Here is an 18736-nt window from a genome sequence, read left to right as displayed (position 1 = left end):
TGCTATTTTTAGCGGCGTTTTACCGTTGGATTAGCAGCGCATTTCGGCCGCTAGTGGTGCCCTTTTACCCCCGCTAGCGGCCGAGAAAGGGTTAAAACCGCCCGCAATACACCGCAACAGCTGCGTTTTGCCGGCGGTATTGCAGCGCTGCCCCATTGATTTCAATGGGCAGCAGCGGTGGAGGATCGGTAAACACATCGCTCCTTCACGGCTCCAAAGAAGCTGCTGGCAGGACTTTTCCTGACATCCTGCCAGCGCACCGCTCCAGTGGGAAAGCCCTCGTGCTTTCACACTGGAGACAATAGAGCAGCAGTTTAAGGGTGGATTGCAGGCGCTATTTCTAACGATATAGCGCCTGCAAAACGCCCTCGTGTGAAAGGGGTCCAAGGGCTTGTTCACACTAGTGTTGGGGGGGCAGTAAAACCCAAAGGTTGTGCTTCAGCTTTATCACCAAACCAGCTGCTCCTGTTTTCTCTATTTGATAAAAATGTTTTAACCTGAAAAAAGAAAATGAATACAGCCTTTAAGTCTAAAGACTCGGTACGCTCCAATATATTAACTTTTTTGGTTTCTCTTTAGTTACCCTTTAATTTTAGAGGGACTTGGACTTGGGTTTGTATCCCAGAGCTTGCATGCGCTCTATATATTTGTATTAAGTAGACAAATGAAAAAAAGGAACACTTACAGACACACTCCCAGTGCCAGCAACATAAGTCATCGTCCGGTACAGCTATTGGTTCTAAACCATTGGCACATTGTATTTTAGGTGGGGGCTCACACTTCAGTTCAATGATCTCTACTGTGTTGTTTTCAAGACATCTTGCCATGGTGCAGTTACACAGCATCCAAGTTTCATTATGCTGGAAAAACAAAATGGTTGCTTTCGTTAAAATATTCATCAAAAAAACTATTCTTATATAATAATATCTAATATACCACTGTGCTGGATGACATTGGCATAATTTGTGTATGTTTTGCAGCATCCATTAGATACAGGACAGGGAAAGTATGAAGGTAGCCCAGGATCCACAGCCATAAAACACAATACAAGTCGATTTAATGAAGTCAAGGCTGTTGACTCCAAAGTGAATATTCATCTTGCAAAGTAAATCTTCACTGAGCTGAGTAAATAAGGTGGAGTTGTCGCTGCAATCTCCCACAGTGCCGTGACAAGGTCACCTAGAGCCCAGGGTGAACATGGAATACCCCCCCAAGATGTATCAGTATTATGTGTCAGCAATCCCCCCCAAAAACAAAATTGGGCACTAATCTGCATGATTACCCCCTAACATAATCGCCCAGTACAAATCTTTGCCCCCTCCATGATCCAAATTCACCCAGTACAAATGAAAAAAAAAACCCACACCTTCTAGCACAAATCCTCCACTCTACAAATTTCCCCTCTGAGTACACCATCTCCCTCCCCTCCACTCCAAATCCACCTCCTAGCACAAATCACCCCCCCAGCACAGACACCCCACAATCATCTCTACTAGCACAAATCCCCCCCTTCTCCTCCTAGCACAAATCCCCTCCCCCTCTACCATATCGCCCCTTCTAGCACAAACCTCCCCAAGTCCCCCCTCCTAGCACAAATACTCTTCTCCCGCACAACACAAATCCCCCTGAATCCCAACTCTTGGCCCACACACCCAACTTTTCCCTCCAATTCTTTTCCCCTGCTACCCTTCAAATTCCTCCTCCCAACACAAATCCCCCCCCCTGAATCTCCTTGCAGTGCCCCCCTGCCTCACATGATACCGCAGTGCTCAGGGCACCTGTTCCTCCTGCCCACCCCTTGTCCCTGCTCTGATCACCCAATCAGATCAGCAAACATGCTTTTTTTTTATTTCCATCACACATTATTAGGTGTCCACTATGAACATGGCTTTATCTTATTCCTTAAACAAAGTGAACATTCACTTTCCAGAGTTATTATTCATTTTGCCAAGTGAACATTTTCTACTCCTGTAGTTAATCATCCCCTATGGATTTTATTTTTTAAGATAATTGGTCAAAAGAAGAAGATGCCTTTTTACTTTGGTAAATGACATTACTGTATATGTTATTAATGTAAAGAAGTAAGAGTGTCATTCACAAACAGGTGTGGAAAATGTATATTTCTAGTGCAGCAATTGAGAGTTTACATTTGTGTAACTAATTTTTGTATGTTTATTGAAAATATGGGGTACTACCGGTATGTATAAAAATTATATATTCCATTCCTTAGTGCTTGTTAGCCTGAGTTAGATCTATGATTTATTATTTGTAAATATGCTATTGCAGTTAGGATATCAACATAATTGATGCTTAGTGCAATGTGTCTTGCTGTTAATATAATAATAATATATATATTTTTTTTCTGATGATGATTGAAATTACATTGTATGTGATTTAGTATTAAATTAGCTAATTAGAGTAATTTTTCATGGGCGCGGTGTCCTCGGATTCGGGAAGTTCAGGGGGGTCTCGTTTGCCAAACTGTGGGGGGTGATGGTGCTGGCACCATGCGGCCACCCAGCTCCGCAGTCTGTAGGGAGGGTTTCCTCCAATGCAGGTGCGGCGCAGTGATTGGTCTGCCCTTGGCCGTTGCGTACTTCCCCCTAGATTGCCGCACTTTAATCCATGGGTCTGGCCATCTGGCGTGACGTGTTATCACACGTCATTGCTTGTTGTTGCCAGTGTTCTGGCAGATAGTGTCCTGCCATCATATAGTGTCCGCCCCGCATGCGCAGTACGGAGCAGACGAAGCTTCGCAAAATCTCCAAAGCTGAACGGTGCCTGCGCCGTGAGTGGAGGTGGTAGCCCCACCATCCAAGCGGACATAGGGTTGTGAATATTAGAGGGCCCCTCGCTTCGGGCTCGGCCTCGCTGCACTCGACTCTTTTATATTCCTACTCTATGTCCACTTGGATGGTGGGGATAGAAGCTGGACTCACGGCGCAGGCGCCGTTCCTCCTCGGCAATTTTCGGAATCTGTGTTGCTGTGTACTGCGCATGCGCAGTACAGAGCGGACACTATCGGATGGAGGACCTTATATGATAGGACACTGGGACCCACGTGTGCGACTGCCTGTGCGGCTTCGGTGACCAATCCCCTGTCATTGCTTTGGTCCAGCCGACTGCTCTGCTGAGCGCAATGCGCAAGTGCGGGGAACCGATCGGCCGGCTCGGATGGCGTCACGTCGGCTCTTCTAGTCGATTGGTTGACTATGAGTGGGACGTGTATACTTAACAGCACGCTCTGAGCGAGCTCTGCACAGCTGATTGTACTGGTCTGGACACACTACTTTGCTGACACGATTTCTACAGTTCTCATGGGTAAGTGCTGGGGCAAATCACTTAGTTAGCTATATACTACTGTTGGTATTATGGCATTTCCTGGGATTTATGATGCCTTATAATATTATTACAGATACTCTGCAAGTTCTACATCAATTACCCAGCGCTGACCTTTGGTGGGATTTCTCCCTTTTTCCCCCTATGCTGTATTGGTCCATCACACTCTTTAATCCTGAGATCTTTTGAACTTTGTTTATTGAGAGAAAGGCATCCAGGCCATATCACAACTTTGGTCTGTTGCGAGTCCCTATTGTTAATTACCTCTAAATAAACTACTATACTCTTAATTATTTTGTAACACATATTCTGAAATTGCATTGACTCTGCTGCAGCAGAGATATATTTTCCCTGCAATCAAAAATGTAATAAATTTATTTTATTATTTATTTAATTTCTTCTTTTTTCTATAGGCCATTTTAGGATCTGCATCGTCCTGCATACAATTTCATCGTTGATGAACATGTAGTGTCTCCCATATGGGGTGCAGTCCAGATCGTTTAATATCCTCTGTAAAAAGCAGTTCTCTGAGTGAGTTCTTGGTAGTATACATTTCTAAATATTCCAGCACCTTTTGTATTGTGTTATACACGCCCCCATGGTGACCTTTGCTTCTTACCTCCCCTCTTGGTTGATGGGCCCCTGACACCCTTATGCTGCGTACACACGGGCGGACTGTATGGCCTACTTAGTCCGTCGAAACACATTTCAGCGGACAGTCCGCTCGTGTGTGGGCTTCAGCTGACTTTTTCAGCGTGCAGTCCGGCGTACTAAGAATTTCGGATTTTTCGAAATTCTGTCCATCGTACTCGCATTTCAGCGGACAATCCGGCCGTGTGTATGCCAGTCCGCCGTACTTTTGAAATGAGCGGACTTTTCCCGCCCGGAGAAAAGTCCGCTCATTTCGAGCGGCTATCCAGGTAGGCGGGGCCCGCGAAGGAGATGTCGCTGGCCCCGCCGCCTGGTATGGACTTAAAGGGGAACCCCAACAACGAAAAAATCGAAAAAATCGGCGTGGGGGTCCCCCCCAAGTCCACAAAAGACCCTTGTCCGAGCACGCTACCCGGCCGGCCAGGAAAGGGGGGCGAGCGAGCGCCCCCCCCTCCTGAGCCGTACCAGGCCGCGTGCCCTCAACATGGGGGGGTGCCCAAAGCACCTTGTCCCCATGTTGATGAGGACAAGGGCCTCTTCCTGACAACCCTGGCCGTTGGTTGTCGGGGTCTGCGGGCGGGGGGCTTATCGGAATCCGGGAGCCCCCTTTAATAAGGGGGCCCCCGGATACCGGCCCCCCACCCTATGTGAATGAGTATGGGGTACAATGTACCCCTACCCATTCACCTGTAAAATAAAAGTACAAAAAAAAACACAACACACGAGATAAAATACTTTATTGCACAGCTCCGGGGGTCTTCTCGCCGGACTCCTCCGCTATCTTCTTGTAGCTCTTTTGCTAGCGGAGGAGTCCGGCTTTCTTCCTCGCCGCCAGCCTCTTCTCCCGACTTCGGGGGTCTTGTCCCCCTCTTCGGTTCTTCTGCCGGGCCACCGCGCCTTCTTCTAGCTCTTTTACAGGCGGTGGCCCGGTCTTCTGTCGCCGCCGCCTTCCGTTCTTCTTCTTCTTCTTCTTCTTCTCCAGGAGATGTTGACTCGACGCTCTCTCCGGCCACAATGCCAGGGCCGTGCTGCGCAGCCACTTATATAGGGACAAGGGGCGGTGTCACATGGCGTTATGTCACATGGGTTGGTAACATGGGTTGATGTCACATGGGGACTATGACATCGTAAGGGGGCGGGGTCACCATGTGACACCAACCCATGTGACATAAAGCCATGTGACACCGCCCCTTGTCCCTATATAAGTGGCCGTGCAGCACGGCCCTGGCATTGTGGCCGGAGAGACCGTCGAGTCAACATCTCCTGGAGAAGAAGGAGAAGAAGAAGAAGAAGAAGAACGGAAGGCGGTGGCGGCGACAGAAGAACCGAAGAGGGGGACAAGACCCCCGAAGTCGGGAGAAGAGGCCGGCGGCGCGGAAGAAAGCCGGACTCCTCCGCTAGCAAAAGAGCTATAAGAAGATAGCGGAGGAGTCCGGCGAGAAGACCCCCGAAGACGGAAGACCCCCGGAGCTGTGCAATAAAATATTTTAACCCTGTGTTGTGTTTTTTTTGTACTTTTTTCACAGGTGAATGGGTAGGGGTACATTGTACCCCATACTCATTCACATAGGGTGTGGGGCCGGTATCCGGGGGCCCCCTTATTAAAGGGGGCTCCCGGATTCCGATAAGCCCCCCGCCCGCAGACCCCGACAACCAACGGCCAGGGTTGTCGGGAAGAGGCCCTTGTCCTCATCAACATGGGGACAAGGTGCTTTGGGGTGGGGGGCCGCGCGGCCCCCCCTTCCCCAAGGCACCCCCCATGTTGAGGGCTCGCGGCCTGGTATGGCTCAGGAGGGGGGGTGCTCGCTCGCCCCCCTTTCCTGGCCGGCCGGGTAGCGTGCTCGGACAAGGGTCTGTTGTGGACTTGGGGGGACCCCCACGCCGATTTTTTTTGGCGTTGGGGTTCCCCTTTAAGTCCATACCAGGCGGCGGGGCCAGTGACGTCTCCTTCGCGGGCCCCGCCTACCTGGATACGCGCTCGAAATGAGCGGACTTTACTCCGCGTGTGTGGGCGAGTCCGTTCATTTCAAAAGTAGGGCGGATAGTACGGCGGACTTAGTACGCCGTATTAGTCCGCTCAAAAAGTGCCGTGTGTGGGCAAGTAGCCCGTTTGGAAATTCTGACGGACAGTCTGGCGGAAAGTACGCCAGACTAAGTACGTCATACAGTCTGCTCGTGTGTACGCGGCATTAGGATTCTTGGACACCACACACCCATGTGTTTGGTTTATTTTTCTTGATACTATGTCAAATATGTTTGATATTTATGTTTATATTCATATATATTTTCTGTTTTCTTTATTGTTTTGCTAGTCACAATATTACAAGCTCCAGAAGAAGCGTGTAATCCACGAGAAACATGTTGAGCCTCTTCTTCAAACAGTGCTTATCATACCGCGAGTACTATTTCTGTATATGAGAATATTGAAATGAATATACGAATATACTTTGTTTATTGTGTTTTGTAGAGTCTTTTGGAAAATTAATAGAATATAGTAGCGGTACATGACTTTATGCTATGATTATGAGTATTATTGTGCAATATGATTTTAAGCCATGTTGTGTTAAATATAATACAATAATGTTTTAAACAATAAAGCATATCATTTTATATTACTGTTTTTTTGTGTTGTCTAATGTGCCTAAAAAGTCCATAAGCCCCTTGCTGTCTTTTCATTTTCATGTATAAAAATTTGCTACATGCTACAAGCATTTGCCCAGCCTTACATTTTCCCTGTACTTTGTCTAGTATGATTATTTCCTATGACCATAATCACCATCTAGTGGCTGTAATGTAGGTAATTCTCACAGGAAAATTATTAATATCCACTAGTGTAAAAGACAGAACAAAATAGCAATTAGATGCAAAACTATGTAAAAGAACAGACTCTTCCTGTAAAGTTGAAATATAATCTAAATAGTTTATATCATAACTGCTTATCCTCCCATTAATAGATAATCCTGATATTCTCTGTTGTATGTTTTACTGCTCCTTAAAACTCCTTATTTTCTTGCTCTCTGTCTCAATTTTTGGGGTTTAAATTTTTTTTAGGCCCACTGTGCTCCCCTCTACCAAAAAACTTTTCTTGAGCTTCACTTTCCTACTCATAGTCCTGTTTATCCTGAATACATCTTGCATAAATTACTCCAAAAGATGTTTTATGTAGGACTGTGGTCCATTCTTCTTTAAAGCCTTCATCCATTACTTAGACATTGTTTTTATCCTAAAAGAGAAATACAGCCAGAACGTGTTTAGCTGTACTTCTCCTGTAAAACACAAAACACGGGAGTGCAGTTTGTTCTGCACTCCGGTGACCCGTTTTCAGCTGACAGCAGGCTGAAGCACGCTGTCAGCTGACATCACAGAGCTGGTCCAGGCTGGGGAAAGATCGCGACTGTATGGTCAGGAGCCTGGACCAGCACATGGCTCAGCCTCTCAGCAAGACACTCCTGCCCCCTCCACAGAACAGGGGGGGGGGGGGGGCACACAGGGAGCAGGTATGTGACAGTCACCGGCTCTCTGCTCAGGAAGTCCTGAGAACCAAGTGGTCAGCGGTGTTTGATCGCTCTGTTCTCAGCCTCATCAGGGGACAGATACGGCATCGGAACCGATGTTGCATCCACCTAGGTGAGCATGATTCTAAAAAAAAAATACCCATACTTCTCTTTTAAGGCCCATAGGTATTCTTTCCTCCTTCAAATATTCATTCAATAAAACTATATCCAAACCTAATTGCATTCCACTCCAAAACAAATCATGTCTCTATCATTTACTTGTTCTTTTCCAAAACGGTCATGCTTCTAGAGATCCTTTCAGAATCTCTATTTACATTCCTTAGGGACACACTTCCTGGTCAAAATTATATCATACTGTACCTCCCAGAATTCCTCATGGGTATTTTTCCCTTTCGTTTGGAGGTGGGAAGGAGGGGCTTCCTCAGCTAAGCACACCTTTCTACCTGCATGCCTGAACTAAGGACATTTTAAGACAAAAATGCTACATGATCTGCCTTTACTCAAGATGGCTAAGGCCATAAATGCTAAGGGGTGTTTTGCAAAGTGATATGGATGAGGCATGGATGAATAGGTGAGTTTGCTGTGAATATTAGAAATGAATTAAATAATGTTTTCAGTTTGTGGTGCTCAGATACAGCTAAGCTCCACTATCAATGGACACTTCTTAAATAACAGAGGGCGGTGCCACCTGGTGACTCCTCTGATGCACAGGGACATCACGGGGAAAGCCATAGGGAAGTCCCAGTGCGTCAGAGGAGGGTGGCCCTGCCCTCTGTTATTTAAGAAGTGTCAGAATAAGCGGAGCATCACACTGCTGAAGACTCCCACAGATGGCGCAGAGAAGAAGCCAGAGCAAGGTGTGAGACAAGAAGAGCGGAGGAAGGAGAAGATGAAGGAGAAGATGAAGGAGAAGATGGAGGAGAAGAAGAACAACACCGAAGGAAGACCAAAAAAAAGAAGATAAAAGAAGAAGCTCAAAGAAGAAGAATTTAATAAAGGACTTGCCAAAATCTGTCTTTTGTCTTTCTTTAACATTTTTGTGGGGAAATCCCCATGCAGTTTTTATCAGTGAACTTTTATGTGTATTGCCAGACCGACAAATCATTGTAGCCGCGAGTAGTTTTAAATGACTTTTTTTTCCCTTAGAAATGTAATTTTGCTGTCAGACTGTTCTAAACATGAGAAACATGCGCCCCTTTACAGGCATACTATAGACATGAAATTTAACCACTTGCTTACTGGGCACTTAAACCCCCCTCAGTCCCAGACCAATTTTCAGCTTTCAGCGCTGATGCATTTTGAATGACAATTGCGCGGGCATACAACACTGTACCCAAATGAAATTTTTATCATTTTTTTCCCACAAATAGAGCTTTCTTTTGGTGGTATTTAGTTACAGCTCGGAGTTTTATTTTTTGCTAAACAAACAAAAAAAAATGCAAAAAATAATAATCATGTTTAATAGTTTGTTATAAAATTTTGCAAACGGGTCATTTTTCTCCTTCATTGAAGTGCGCTGATTAGGCGGCACTGATAGGCTGCATTGGTGGGCACTGATAGGCTGCACTGGTGGGCACTGATAGGCATAGTTAAGGCGGCACTAATAGGCACAGATAAGGCGGCACCGATGGGCACAGATAAGGCGGCACTGATGGGCAAAGATGGGCACGGATGGGTGGCACGGATGGGTGGCACGGATGGGCACTGATAGGTACCACTGATAGATGGGACTGATGGGCACTGATAGGTGGCACTGATAGGTGGCTCTGATAGGTGGCACTGATGGGCACTGATGGGCACTGGTAGATGACACTGATGGGCACGGATAAGTGGCACTGGGGTGCAGCACCTTTGAGGCAGATTGTGGGCACTGTGGGTGGCACTGTGGGCGGCACTGCTGGGTGTCACTGTGGGCACTGCTGGGTGGCACTGACGGGGGGCACTTACTTTTAAAACATTTGGCACTGCAGGGGGCAGGTGGGCACTGGCAGGGGGCAGGTGGGCACTAGCAGGGCTGGCCGTGATCAGGACTAATAGGCACAGATAAGGCGGCACCGATGGGCACAGATAAGGTGGCACTGATGGGCAAAGATGGGCACGGATGGGTAGCACGGATGGGTGGCACGGATGGGCACTGATAGGTACCACTGATAGATGGGACTGATGGGCACTGATAGGTGGCACTGATGGGCACGGATAAGTGGCACTGGGGTGCAGCACCTTTGAGGCAGATTGTGGGCACTGTGGGTGGCACTGTGGGCGGCACTGCTGGGTGGCACTGTGGGCACTGCTGGGTGGCACTGTGGGCACTGCTGGGTGGCACTGACGGGGGGCACTTACTTTTAAAACATTTGGCACTGCAGGGGGCAGGTGGGCACTGGCAGGGGGCAGGTGGGCACTGGCAGGGGGCAGGTGGGCACTAGCAGGGCTGGCCGTGATCGGGACTGATGTCCCGATCACGGCCGCCGGTGATCGCCTTTTTTTTTTTCTCCTCGCGCTATCAGCGCGAGGAGGAACAATAGCTGATTACCGGCTCCGTTATATCACATGATCAGCTGTCATTGGCTGACAGCTAATCACGTGATAAGGGGTCGGGATCGACCCCTTGCACGGATCGGTGATCAGGCGAGTCTCATGGACTCGCCGATCACAGAGCGCGCCGCGCGCGCCCCACAGGCCGCTCGTGCACGGGACGACGTCAATAGACGTAGTCCCGGCAAAGGAGATCCGCGCTGTAGCCGTCATTTGGCTATAGCGCGGATCTCAAGTGGTTAAAGGAATATTACACTTTTATTGTTTCACTTTAAGCATTATTAAAATCACTGCTCCCGAAAAAACTGCAGTTTTTAAAACTTTTTTTGCATTGATACATGTCCCCTGGGGCAGGACCCAGGTCCCCAAACACTTTTTTACGACAATACCATGCATATAAGCCTTTAAAATTAGCACTTTTGATTTCTCACATAGACTTTTAAAGGGTGTTCTGCGGCTTTCGAATTTGCCCCGAACACCCAAAATTGTTCGCTGTTCGGCAGACTGGTGAACAGCCAATGTTCGAGTCGAACATGAAACATGAGTTCCACTTGAACATAAAGCTCATCCCTGGTTCTGGGCAGGCCACAAGAACCTGAACAACAGCTGTAACACTTGTCATTGAATGGATTAAGTAGTATACTGAGCAATATTAAATGACAAAACAGATACACAACTATAGAAGGTTTACAGTAAGCTCAGTGATTACATTTTATATTGCATTTTTTTTTTAATGCAAATAAAGTGAAACAATTACTCACCTCACGGTAGGGTTCAAATGGGCAGCCAGGGGGGCCTGTAGACTTTGTGGTAGTGGTTGTTGGTGTAGTAGTTGTTGTGGTTGTTGTAGTAGTTGTGCTGGTTGTGGATTCTGTTGTAGTAGGGGTTTCTGTTGGGGTTGTGGATTCAGTTGTGGTTGTGGTGGGTGTTGTAGTAGTTGTGGAAGAAGTTGTAGTAGTGCTTGTTAGTGTAGTTGTGGATTCTGTGGGTGTTGTGAATTCAGTTGTGGTTGTGGTGGGTGTTGTAGTAGTCAGTGTTGTTGTGGATTCTGTTGTAGTAGAGGTTTCTGTTGGGGTTGTGGATTCAGTTGTGGTGGGTGTTGTAGTAGTTGTGGAAATAGTTGTAGTAGTGCTTTTTGGTGTTGTTGTGGATTCTGTTGTTGTTGTGGATTCAGTTGTGGTTGTGGTGGGTGTTGTAGTAGTTGTTGGTGCTGTTATGGATTCTGTTGTAGTTGGGGTTTCTGTTGGGGTTGTGGATTCAGTTGTGGTTGTGGTGGGGGTTTTAGTAGTTGTAGTAGTGGTTGTTGGTGTTGTTGTGGATTCTGTTGTAGTAGGGGTTTCTGTTGGTGTTGTTGATTCAGTTGTGGTTGGTGTTGTAGTTGTTGGTGTTGTTGTGGATTCTGTTGTAGTAGGGGTTTCTGTTGGTGTTGTTGATTCAGTTGTGGTTGGTGTTGTAGTAGTAGTTTTTGGTGGTGTTGTGGATTCTGTTGGTGTTGTGGATTCAGTTGTGGTTGTGGTGGGTGTTGTAGTAGTTGTGATAGTAGTTGTAGTAGTGATTGTTGGTGTTGTTGTGGATTCTGTTGCAGTAGGGGTTGGTGTTGTGGTTGGTGTTGTAGTAGTTGTGGTAGTAGTAGTTGGTGTTGTTGTGGATTCTGTTGTAGTAGGAGTATTTGTTGGTGTTGTGAATTCAGTTGTGGTGGGTGTTGTAGTAGTTGTGATAACTATATTGCATTCATTTCCCTTAACATCTATTTTACAGTCCGGAAGGCAAGATACTGTGTAGCACCATGTTTCATTAAATGCCCCAGCAGTCACAAAACCTAAAGATAGAAAAAAGCAATTCAGTCACTAGCAGTTGAGGTATATCGTACATACATATCTTTCCCCACTATGTAATACTGAAACCTCTAAGTAGACATCTAAGGCTAAATGTTGTCAAATTGTTTAAATATTTATGCAGAATGCAGTAAATGATATTCCTCTATAGAAAGTCAATATCCCAAAGTATAAATTCCAACTACTGGTACTTTTGTTCTTGGTCTCAGTTACAAGGCATAACATATTTAACCAGCTCTGCCCTTGCACATGTATTCCCCTGATGAATCTAAGTGATTAATACATTTCTTCCAAAGCCTGTTAATTTGTGGTCGTTTTTACTTAGGAAATAAGACAAACAAATCTTTCTTTTGGTAAAATTGTCATGCAAAACATATTTTGAATGCAATCTGTAATCAATAAGATATAACAAAAATGTGCTATTTTCTTGTTTGACCAGTGGTAGTTTTAACCATTTGACCACTGGAGAGGTTTACCTCCTTCATGACCAGAGCATTTTTTTTATATTCAGCACTGTGCTAACTGGCAAATGCACAGTCATGCAATGTTGTACCCAAATTCAATTTATAGAATTTTTTCACACAAATTGAATTTTCTTTTGGTGGTATTTGATCACCATTGTTTTTTTGTTTTGTTTTTAACTATTTTATAAATGAAAAAAACAGAAAATTTTGGGGAAAGAAATCCAAAAAAACATTTAAAAAAAACACATTTCTTGATAGGTTTAGTTCAAAATGCATTCTGCTACAAGTCTTTGGTATAAAATAAAAAAAAAACAATAAATATATATATATATATATATATACCATAATGTATATGGTTTGTGCGAAAGTTAAAGCATTTACAAACTACGGTGTATATAGTGGAATTTACACAGCTATGATCCTATACTGGTAATGGTGGTGATCAGCGACTTAAAGTGGGACTGCGATAATGTAGTGGACAATCTGGCGCTAGCTGACACTGGCTGGGAGGTGCACTAACTGACTAACTAAAATCAATAGTGACACTAAAGGCTTGTACAAACGATATGAAAATTGGATGGAAAAATTCATACGACGAGCTGTCTGCTGATTTCTGGATCGTTAGTATGGTACTTTTGACAGACGATTTCACTTTTTTGTCAGACAAAAGCTGTGCAGACTATAATGTTTTTGTCGGATGTGAACTCAACATCCGATTTTCGTTTCATTAGTACGGTTTTTGTATGAAAAAATTTGTAAGAGCAAGACTGCGCATGCTCAGAAACAAAAGAATTACTTCAACATGTTATGTCACTTCAGATGTTGTATTCTGTCATCCGAAAATTTTCATATTGTGAGTAACCCCTTCACTTTCGACATGAGACTAGCATGCCACAAAAAATGGACATTCGGTTGTCTGAAAATCTGATCGTGTGTACGAGGCTAGTGATCAGTGCTAATACTGTACACTGTCACCTTAAATAATGACACTGGGTAATCAAGGGGTTAATTGTGTGTCTAACAATGTGTAATGTGTGTAATATGTGCTGCTTTTACTTTACCATATGGCTGTTTTAGCAGGGAGAAAAAACAGCCAGATCTTGTAAGAGATGGTCCTGCTCCCACCCCCTCCATAGCCAGTGCTCCAGTGAGCAGGGGGGGGTTGGGGGTGCCTCGAGGACCGAGCGATCAGCGGTGTTTGATCGCTCGGTTCTCACCCTAAAAGCCGGTGGGGGACACCTTGCTAAGTATGAATCTTAAAAAAAAATCCCTTACTGCTCTTTTAATAACAGGATAAATAAGAACCCCTTTGGTCTGCACAAAGTGTTGGCTGTCATTTGCTGGATTTACCAGCAATATTAACAAATGGGAAAGAAGAGCAGAGCATATGCCTAAGATATTTGTTATATGTTTTTGTATAGGGCATACACTATGGCATATTTGTTGTCAGTGCGTGCACCTGTTTCAGTGCCAAGCACCAACAGATTCACAAGCCTGTCTGAATCAGCCAAGAGCAATGACAATTTTGGTTTGTCCTTAAAGTGGAGGCCCTCAGAACTATCTGGATCTGTGACCAAAACCGGTGAAAATGCTTGTCTGAATTAGGCACATGTGGGTGAGTAAATTTTTCATGGACACTCCCACTAAGGCCGGGACCACGGTCATGTGAACTCAACAGGCAGTACTCCGTATTATGAAGTAAGCTGTACACCTTGTGCAGCTGTACAATAAACCTGAGGTTCCGTGAAACCCTCTGTCCCATAACACTGTGCACACCTTGTCTTTCAGAATGTGTAATTTAAAGGGGAAATCTTCTGAGCCTGTGCCCTGCTCCACCAATCCAGCTTTTCTGTCACCTCCCTGTGACAGAGTAGGAGTCCTGCCTTGTGCACTATGCACAGACCCAGGGCAGCTATCAGAAATTTTTGGGCCCCTTACACAGCTTTAGGCCTGCCCACCCCCCAGCCTGACCACCAACGTTCCCCAGGGCTTGCCCACGGGCCATCTCACCAAATCAACACACCGATCACCCCAGCTGTACGCACTCACCCCCCCAATCCTGTAAATGTGTCAGTCCCCCCCTCAATCTTGTATATATGTGAGCCCCCTCCCTCACACCTGTATATATGCCAGCCCCCCTCACACCTGTATATATGCCAGCCCCCCTCACACATGTATATATGCCACCCCCCTGACACCTGTGAGGGGGCCACTTACAGTTGTATCGGCTGTACCCCCCTGATGGCGGCCCTGCATGGACCTCTATGTATGCACTAATTAACTCCTTTGACTCTCCCATACCTGTGACTAGGTCCATGGGGTCTCAGCATCTGCAGTTCAGTCCCAATTCCTCGAGTGCACCGACCGCTAGGAAGGGAGTCAGAACACTGATCCCCTTGCTAACCAGAGAGCCCATCATCAATGCCCGGTACCATTCTCCGCTGTCTGGCTGCCATTACATTCCCACCAGCCCTGGTTACCAGTACCAATCACAGAGTTAACCCTTTGTGGTGGCCCTCCAGTTCTTCCTTTCCCCCCTATATGTACTTTACAAGCCTTGTTCTTTTGGATATGCCATGTACCTTCATGCACCCCTTTGAGTAACTACAGACCAGGCATGAAACAGTTATTGAACTTTACTGAATGTTCAAGGATATAGTCCAGCAACATGATGTGTAATAAACAACAGTTCATCCCTAGCTAATTAGCGTCAGCTGCCCAGATCATATCTTCCCCAAGTGATGAAGCTTCCCAAGTGGGTGACCCAATAATGTGCGCCACGTGCTCCACCATGGATTACATCCTTCAGCAAGCCTTCCCCTATAGTCCTATTCTGGTGCTGCTCACTCTCCCCGGGCTCTGGCTCTCTCTATTTATTCGTCCCCGGCAGACAGCAGGTCCCAAAAATTCCTGGTAAAAATTCTGCTACACAATTAACCCCTTCCCCATCTGGGTAGCTCAACTAACTAGTGCAGTCTCAGTAATAGATTTGCAGATGCCATGTAAGCACCTACTTACATGCAGGTAATTCTAAAGAAAAACGTGCTGTAAGGGCTCTTCTAGATTCCCCCCTCTATGTCCTGGCTGTTCTACTGGGTAAAATAGTATGTGCGTCAGACATGAAAGTTAAAGCTTTTGTTACCCCCAACAAACATTTCATATTCCTGATTTCTGCCTGCTGTACCATGTACTTGTAAGATAATTCATTCTGTTTTCTTTTTATTGCTTCCTTTGTGTGAAATCCCTGGTGTTCCTGCCAGTCCCTCTGCTTTTCATATCAAAAACGAACCACACTAAGCAGGAGAGCACACCGTGGTCAGTTCTCTAGCCTTGCAGGAAACTCAGCCTGCTCTACTCCAATAATCAGACTTGTCCTTACACGCCCCCTGCTGAACAGCCATTCACTGGGAAGCTCGGTGTACTGCTGCTTCTCCTCCCCCAACTCTTATGCAGCTGAGAACAGAGGGAATTTGATCATTTCTAAAAAAGTTAAAAAAGGTATTTTATAATGTTTTTTTTTTTATATCTATACAAAACAACACAATCTACTCTTAAAGTCCCAGTCCAAAAAGTGTCCTTCCAAAGGATTTATAAATTTCCCAAGTCAAAAATGGGTCAAACAAACTCCTCTGATTTCCCCTCTGATGAAGTTTCTTTGTGATGTTTCCCTCCCCGCTGTGAGAAATCTCAAAAAGAAAAATACTATATATGGTGTAGTATGTCTGATACCATGCATCAAACAAATGTCCATCAGATCCAAATGCGTTCATACATGTGTACAGTACGCTTACCCTCATGTATCTCAAATAAAGCCTTTTATGATATTTGCATGCGTCTGTTATTGTTTGTCTCAACCTTTCCTCCAGACAGAGGGTAAGAGTACATATATATACAGTATATGAACACATTTGGCTCTGATGACGATTTGTTTGATGCAAGCACAATATAAACACATGGTATGTATTGACAAATTACACCATATACAATATTTTTTCTTTCCATATTTTTCAGAGACGGGAGAGAAACATTATAAAGAAACTTAATCGGAGGGGAAATCACTGGAGTTGTACGACCCATTTTGGACTTGGGAATGTTTATAAATTCTTCGGAAAGGACACTTTTTGGACTGGGCTATAACCTTGAGGAAGATAATACAGAAACCCCTGGTGCGCTCTTTTTTTTCTCTATAAGGCCTCTTGCACACGATACTCCTGTTTGAGCATCTATTTTTTCAGACTTTTTTGTATATGAATTTGCGCATATGAGTTTGTGCAAAGTCACACAATTTTGCGCACATGAGCGCAATTTATTCTCGCGTGCACAAGCTGCAGTGTGCAAAGGGCCTAAATCTATACAAAAATGTTATTGCCTTTCATTTCCAACTGCATGGGTTGTTTTAGGCCTCTTGCACACTGCAGCTTGAAACAGCTCAGTACATTTTTTTTTTTTTTTTTTTTTTTTTTTACTGAGCCTAAATACAGCCCATTAATTGTAATGTGCCTATGCACACAGGCGTGTAAACAAGCGCTGTGCATTCTTCAGTAAAAAAAAAAAGAAATAAGAAAAATCTGCTTTTTTGGTCAGTAATTTACACCTCATTTGCGCAATTTGCGCAATTGCACACAATGCATGCACATGCCCCATTTACATATTGTGCAGAACAAGAACGTGAGAATAAATTTGTGCGAAAATACGAGAGCGTGCACAAAAATGCCTGAAAATGTGCATAAATACGCGCAAACGTGTCTGAAAAGGTAGATGCTCAAACAGGAGCATCATGTGCAAGAGGCCTTACAAGGTGATCGTTTACAATCACTTTAATTACTTTTATCAATGTGGTTTACAACTGAAGCTACTTTTCTTCAGCTTAAAATCAGAATCAAACACCCCCTTATATGGAGAATTAACCAAAAAAAAAGGTTAATTAAATCCACAAGGACTTTTTTTAACCCATACTATTCCCTTATATTGGCTTTTAAAATGTGCAAATGCAGCAATTTATAATTTGGATGAAAGGTTTAGCACTGGGAAACACTTTTTGAAAGATAAAAAGTGCATTTTATATAAAACTATATGGATCAGACCAAAATGAGGTACAAATGAGGAGGAAAGAGGGACAGAGGGATTGCTCCAAATCAGGAACAGTCCCTTGAAATCAGGGACAGTTGGGAGCTATGGGATTTACTCTTATATTTACCAGTTAAAAAGGGAGCTATTTATTAAACTGTATTTTTTTTTTGTGATTGCATACACTTTGTTAATCTCTTATTTACAAATTCCTCGCAAATGAATGCAGTTCAATATTGTACAGCAGAGAACAGCCTGGCGGGGGGGGGGGGGGACCAGCAGCACCAAGAGCCAATCAGTTGTGCTGGAGTGCAAGGTACATGCTGATAGGAAGAGAGAGCAGAGTGACATGGAGCTGAGGTTATTAGTCTGCTGCCTCCTCTTTTCATTACCTGTATGCATGTATATATTTTTCAGCTGGCAAGGAAATCTCTGTGATAGAGACATAGCCAGTTACTTTGCCCCCAAAAAACTAATGTAGTGATGACACTTTGGACAAGGTGTCTGTCATGTATAAATTTAGTTTTTGTCTCAGAACAGTAATGGGGTTCTGAGGGTTAATTATGCAGGTTAACTTTGACATCAGTTTGGCTGGGCTGTGTTAGAAGTTCTGCCTGGTCATGTGTACAGTTAGGTGCACATGACAGGCTTAGAACCAGGCCTGGTTGGACGCTTTGGGTATCAGCGTTCCCCGAAACCAATCAGTGGGTGTGCCAGGCCCCGCTGAGGAGTCTGGGGAAGCATACTTAAGATGTTGAAGTCACGTGTTCAGGGTTTGTTCCTGAGGCCTTAGCGGTCTGTTCCTGATTGTGGACCGGGGTAGCCCCACGAGGGGTCCCGGTCAAGGGAGCGTTCGTCGCTCCACAACATGCTTCAGTTGGCTAACCCCAATAGACCCGCCTGGTCTGGGGTAAGGATCCGTCTGTTCCCAAGTCTTGGAACCAGCTGGTCCGAGGCACAGGAACTGTGGGAGGATTCAAGGCATGTGCTCTCGGCTTCGAGGGGCACCGCAGCTCGTGTAAGTGACCGGGAGAGGACTCTTCGGAGGAGGGCTGACAAGCTGGCATCCTGAGAATTGCCTGGTTGCTGAGTTGTGAAGGACACTGACGGATTCACACTTTTTCCAGTACTGCCAAGGAGACAGAACGTTCCAGCTACTGAAGAAAAAGGTTCCTGTTCACTTCCTTTACAAGTTACTTAAGGTCCAAGGTTTCACAAGTTCTGGATCAAAGTGCTGACTGCCATAATCTCTGGCTAGAGATTTGTTCACCTTTGAAGTGCCCAGCTGCGAGTGGCTACTCTCTGGGTGGTATTAGAGACTTTCTGATATTAG

The 18736-nt window shown here is 45.1% G+C and overlaps 1 protein-coding gene across 1 annotated transcript in view; it reads right to left on the bottom strand.

The window, feature by feature from the left end:
• LOC143925921 (mucin-2-like) overlaps window positions 1–18736 on the bottom strand; it is a 230350-nt gene that overhangs the window by 58525 nt on the left and 153089 nt on the right. Inside the window, exons 36-37 of the mRNA XM_077450216.1 lie at window positions 10799–11856; window positions 686–860 (exon numbers count right to left, since the gene is read on the bottom strand). Of these exons, the coding sequence (XP_077306342.1) occupies window positions 686–860; window positions 10799–11856 (1233 nt within the window). The remainder of the gene's footprint in view (window positions 1–685; window positions 861–10798; window positions 11857–18736) is intronic.

This window comes from Lithobates pipiens, unplaced genomic scaffold (genome assembly GCF_037356315.1).
Source record: "Lithobates pipiens isolate NorthernLeopardFrog02 unplaced genomic scaffold, aLitPip1_a1.2 Scaffold_10, whole genome shotgun sequence".
Classification (NCBI taxonomy): Eukaryota; Metazoa; Chordata; class Amphibia; order Anura; family Ranidae; genus Lithobates; species Lithobates pipiens.
The sequence above is the reverse complement of the archived record's forward strand: the minus strand, read 5'-3'. Positions and strand labels throughout refer to the sequence as shown.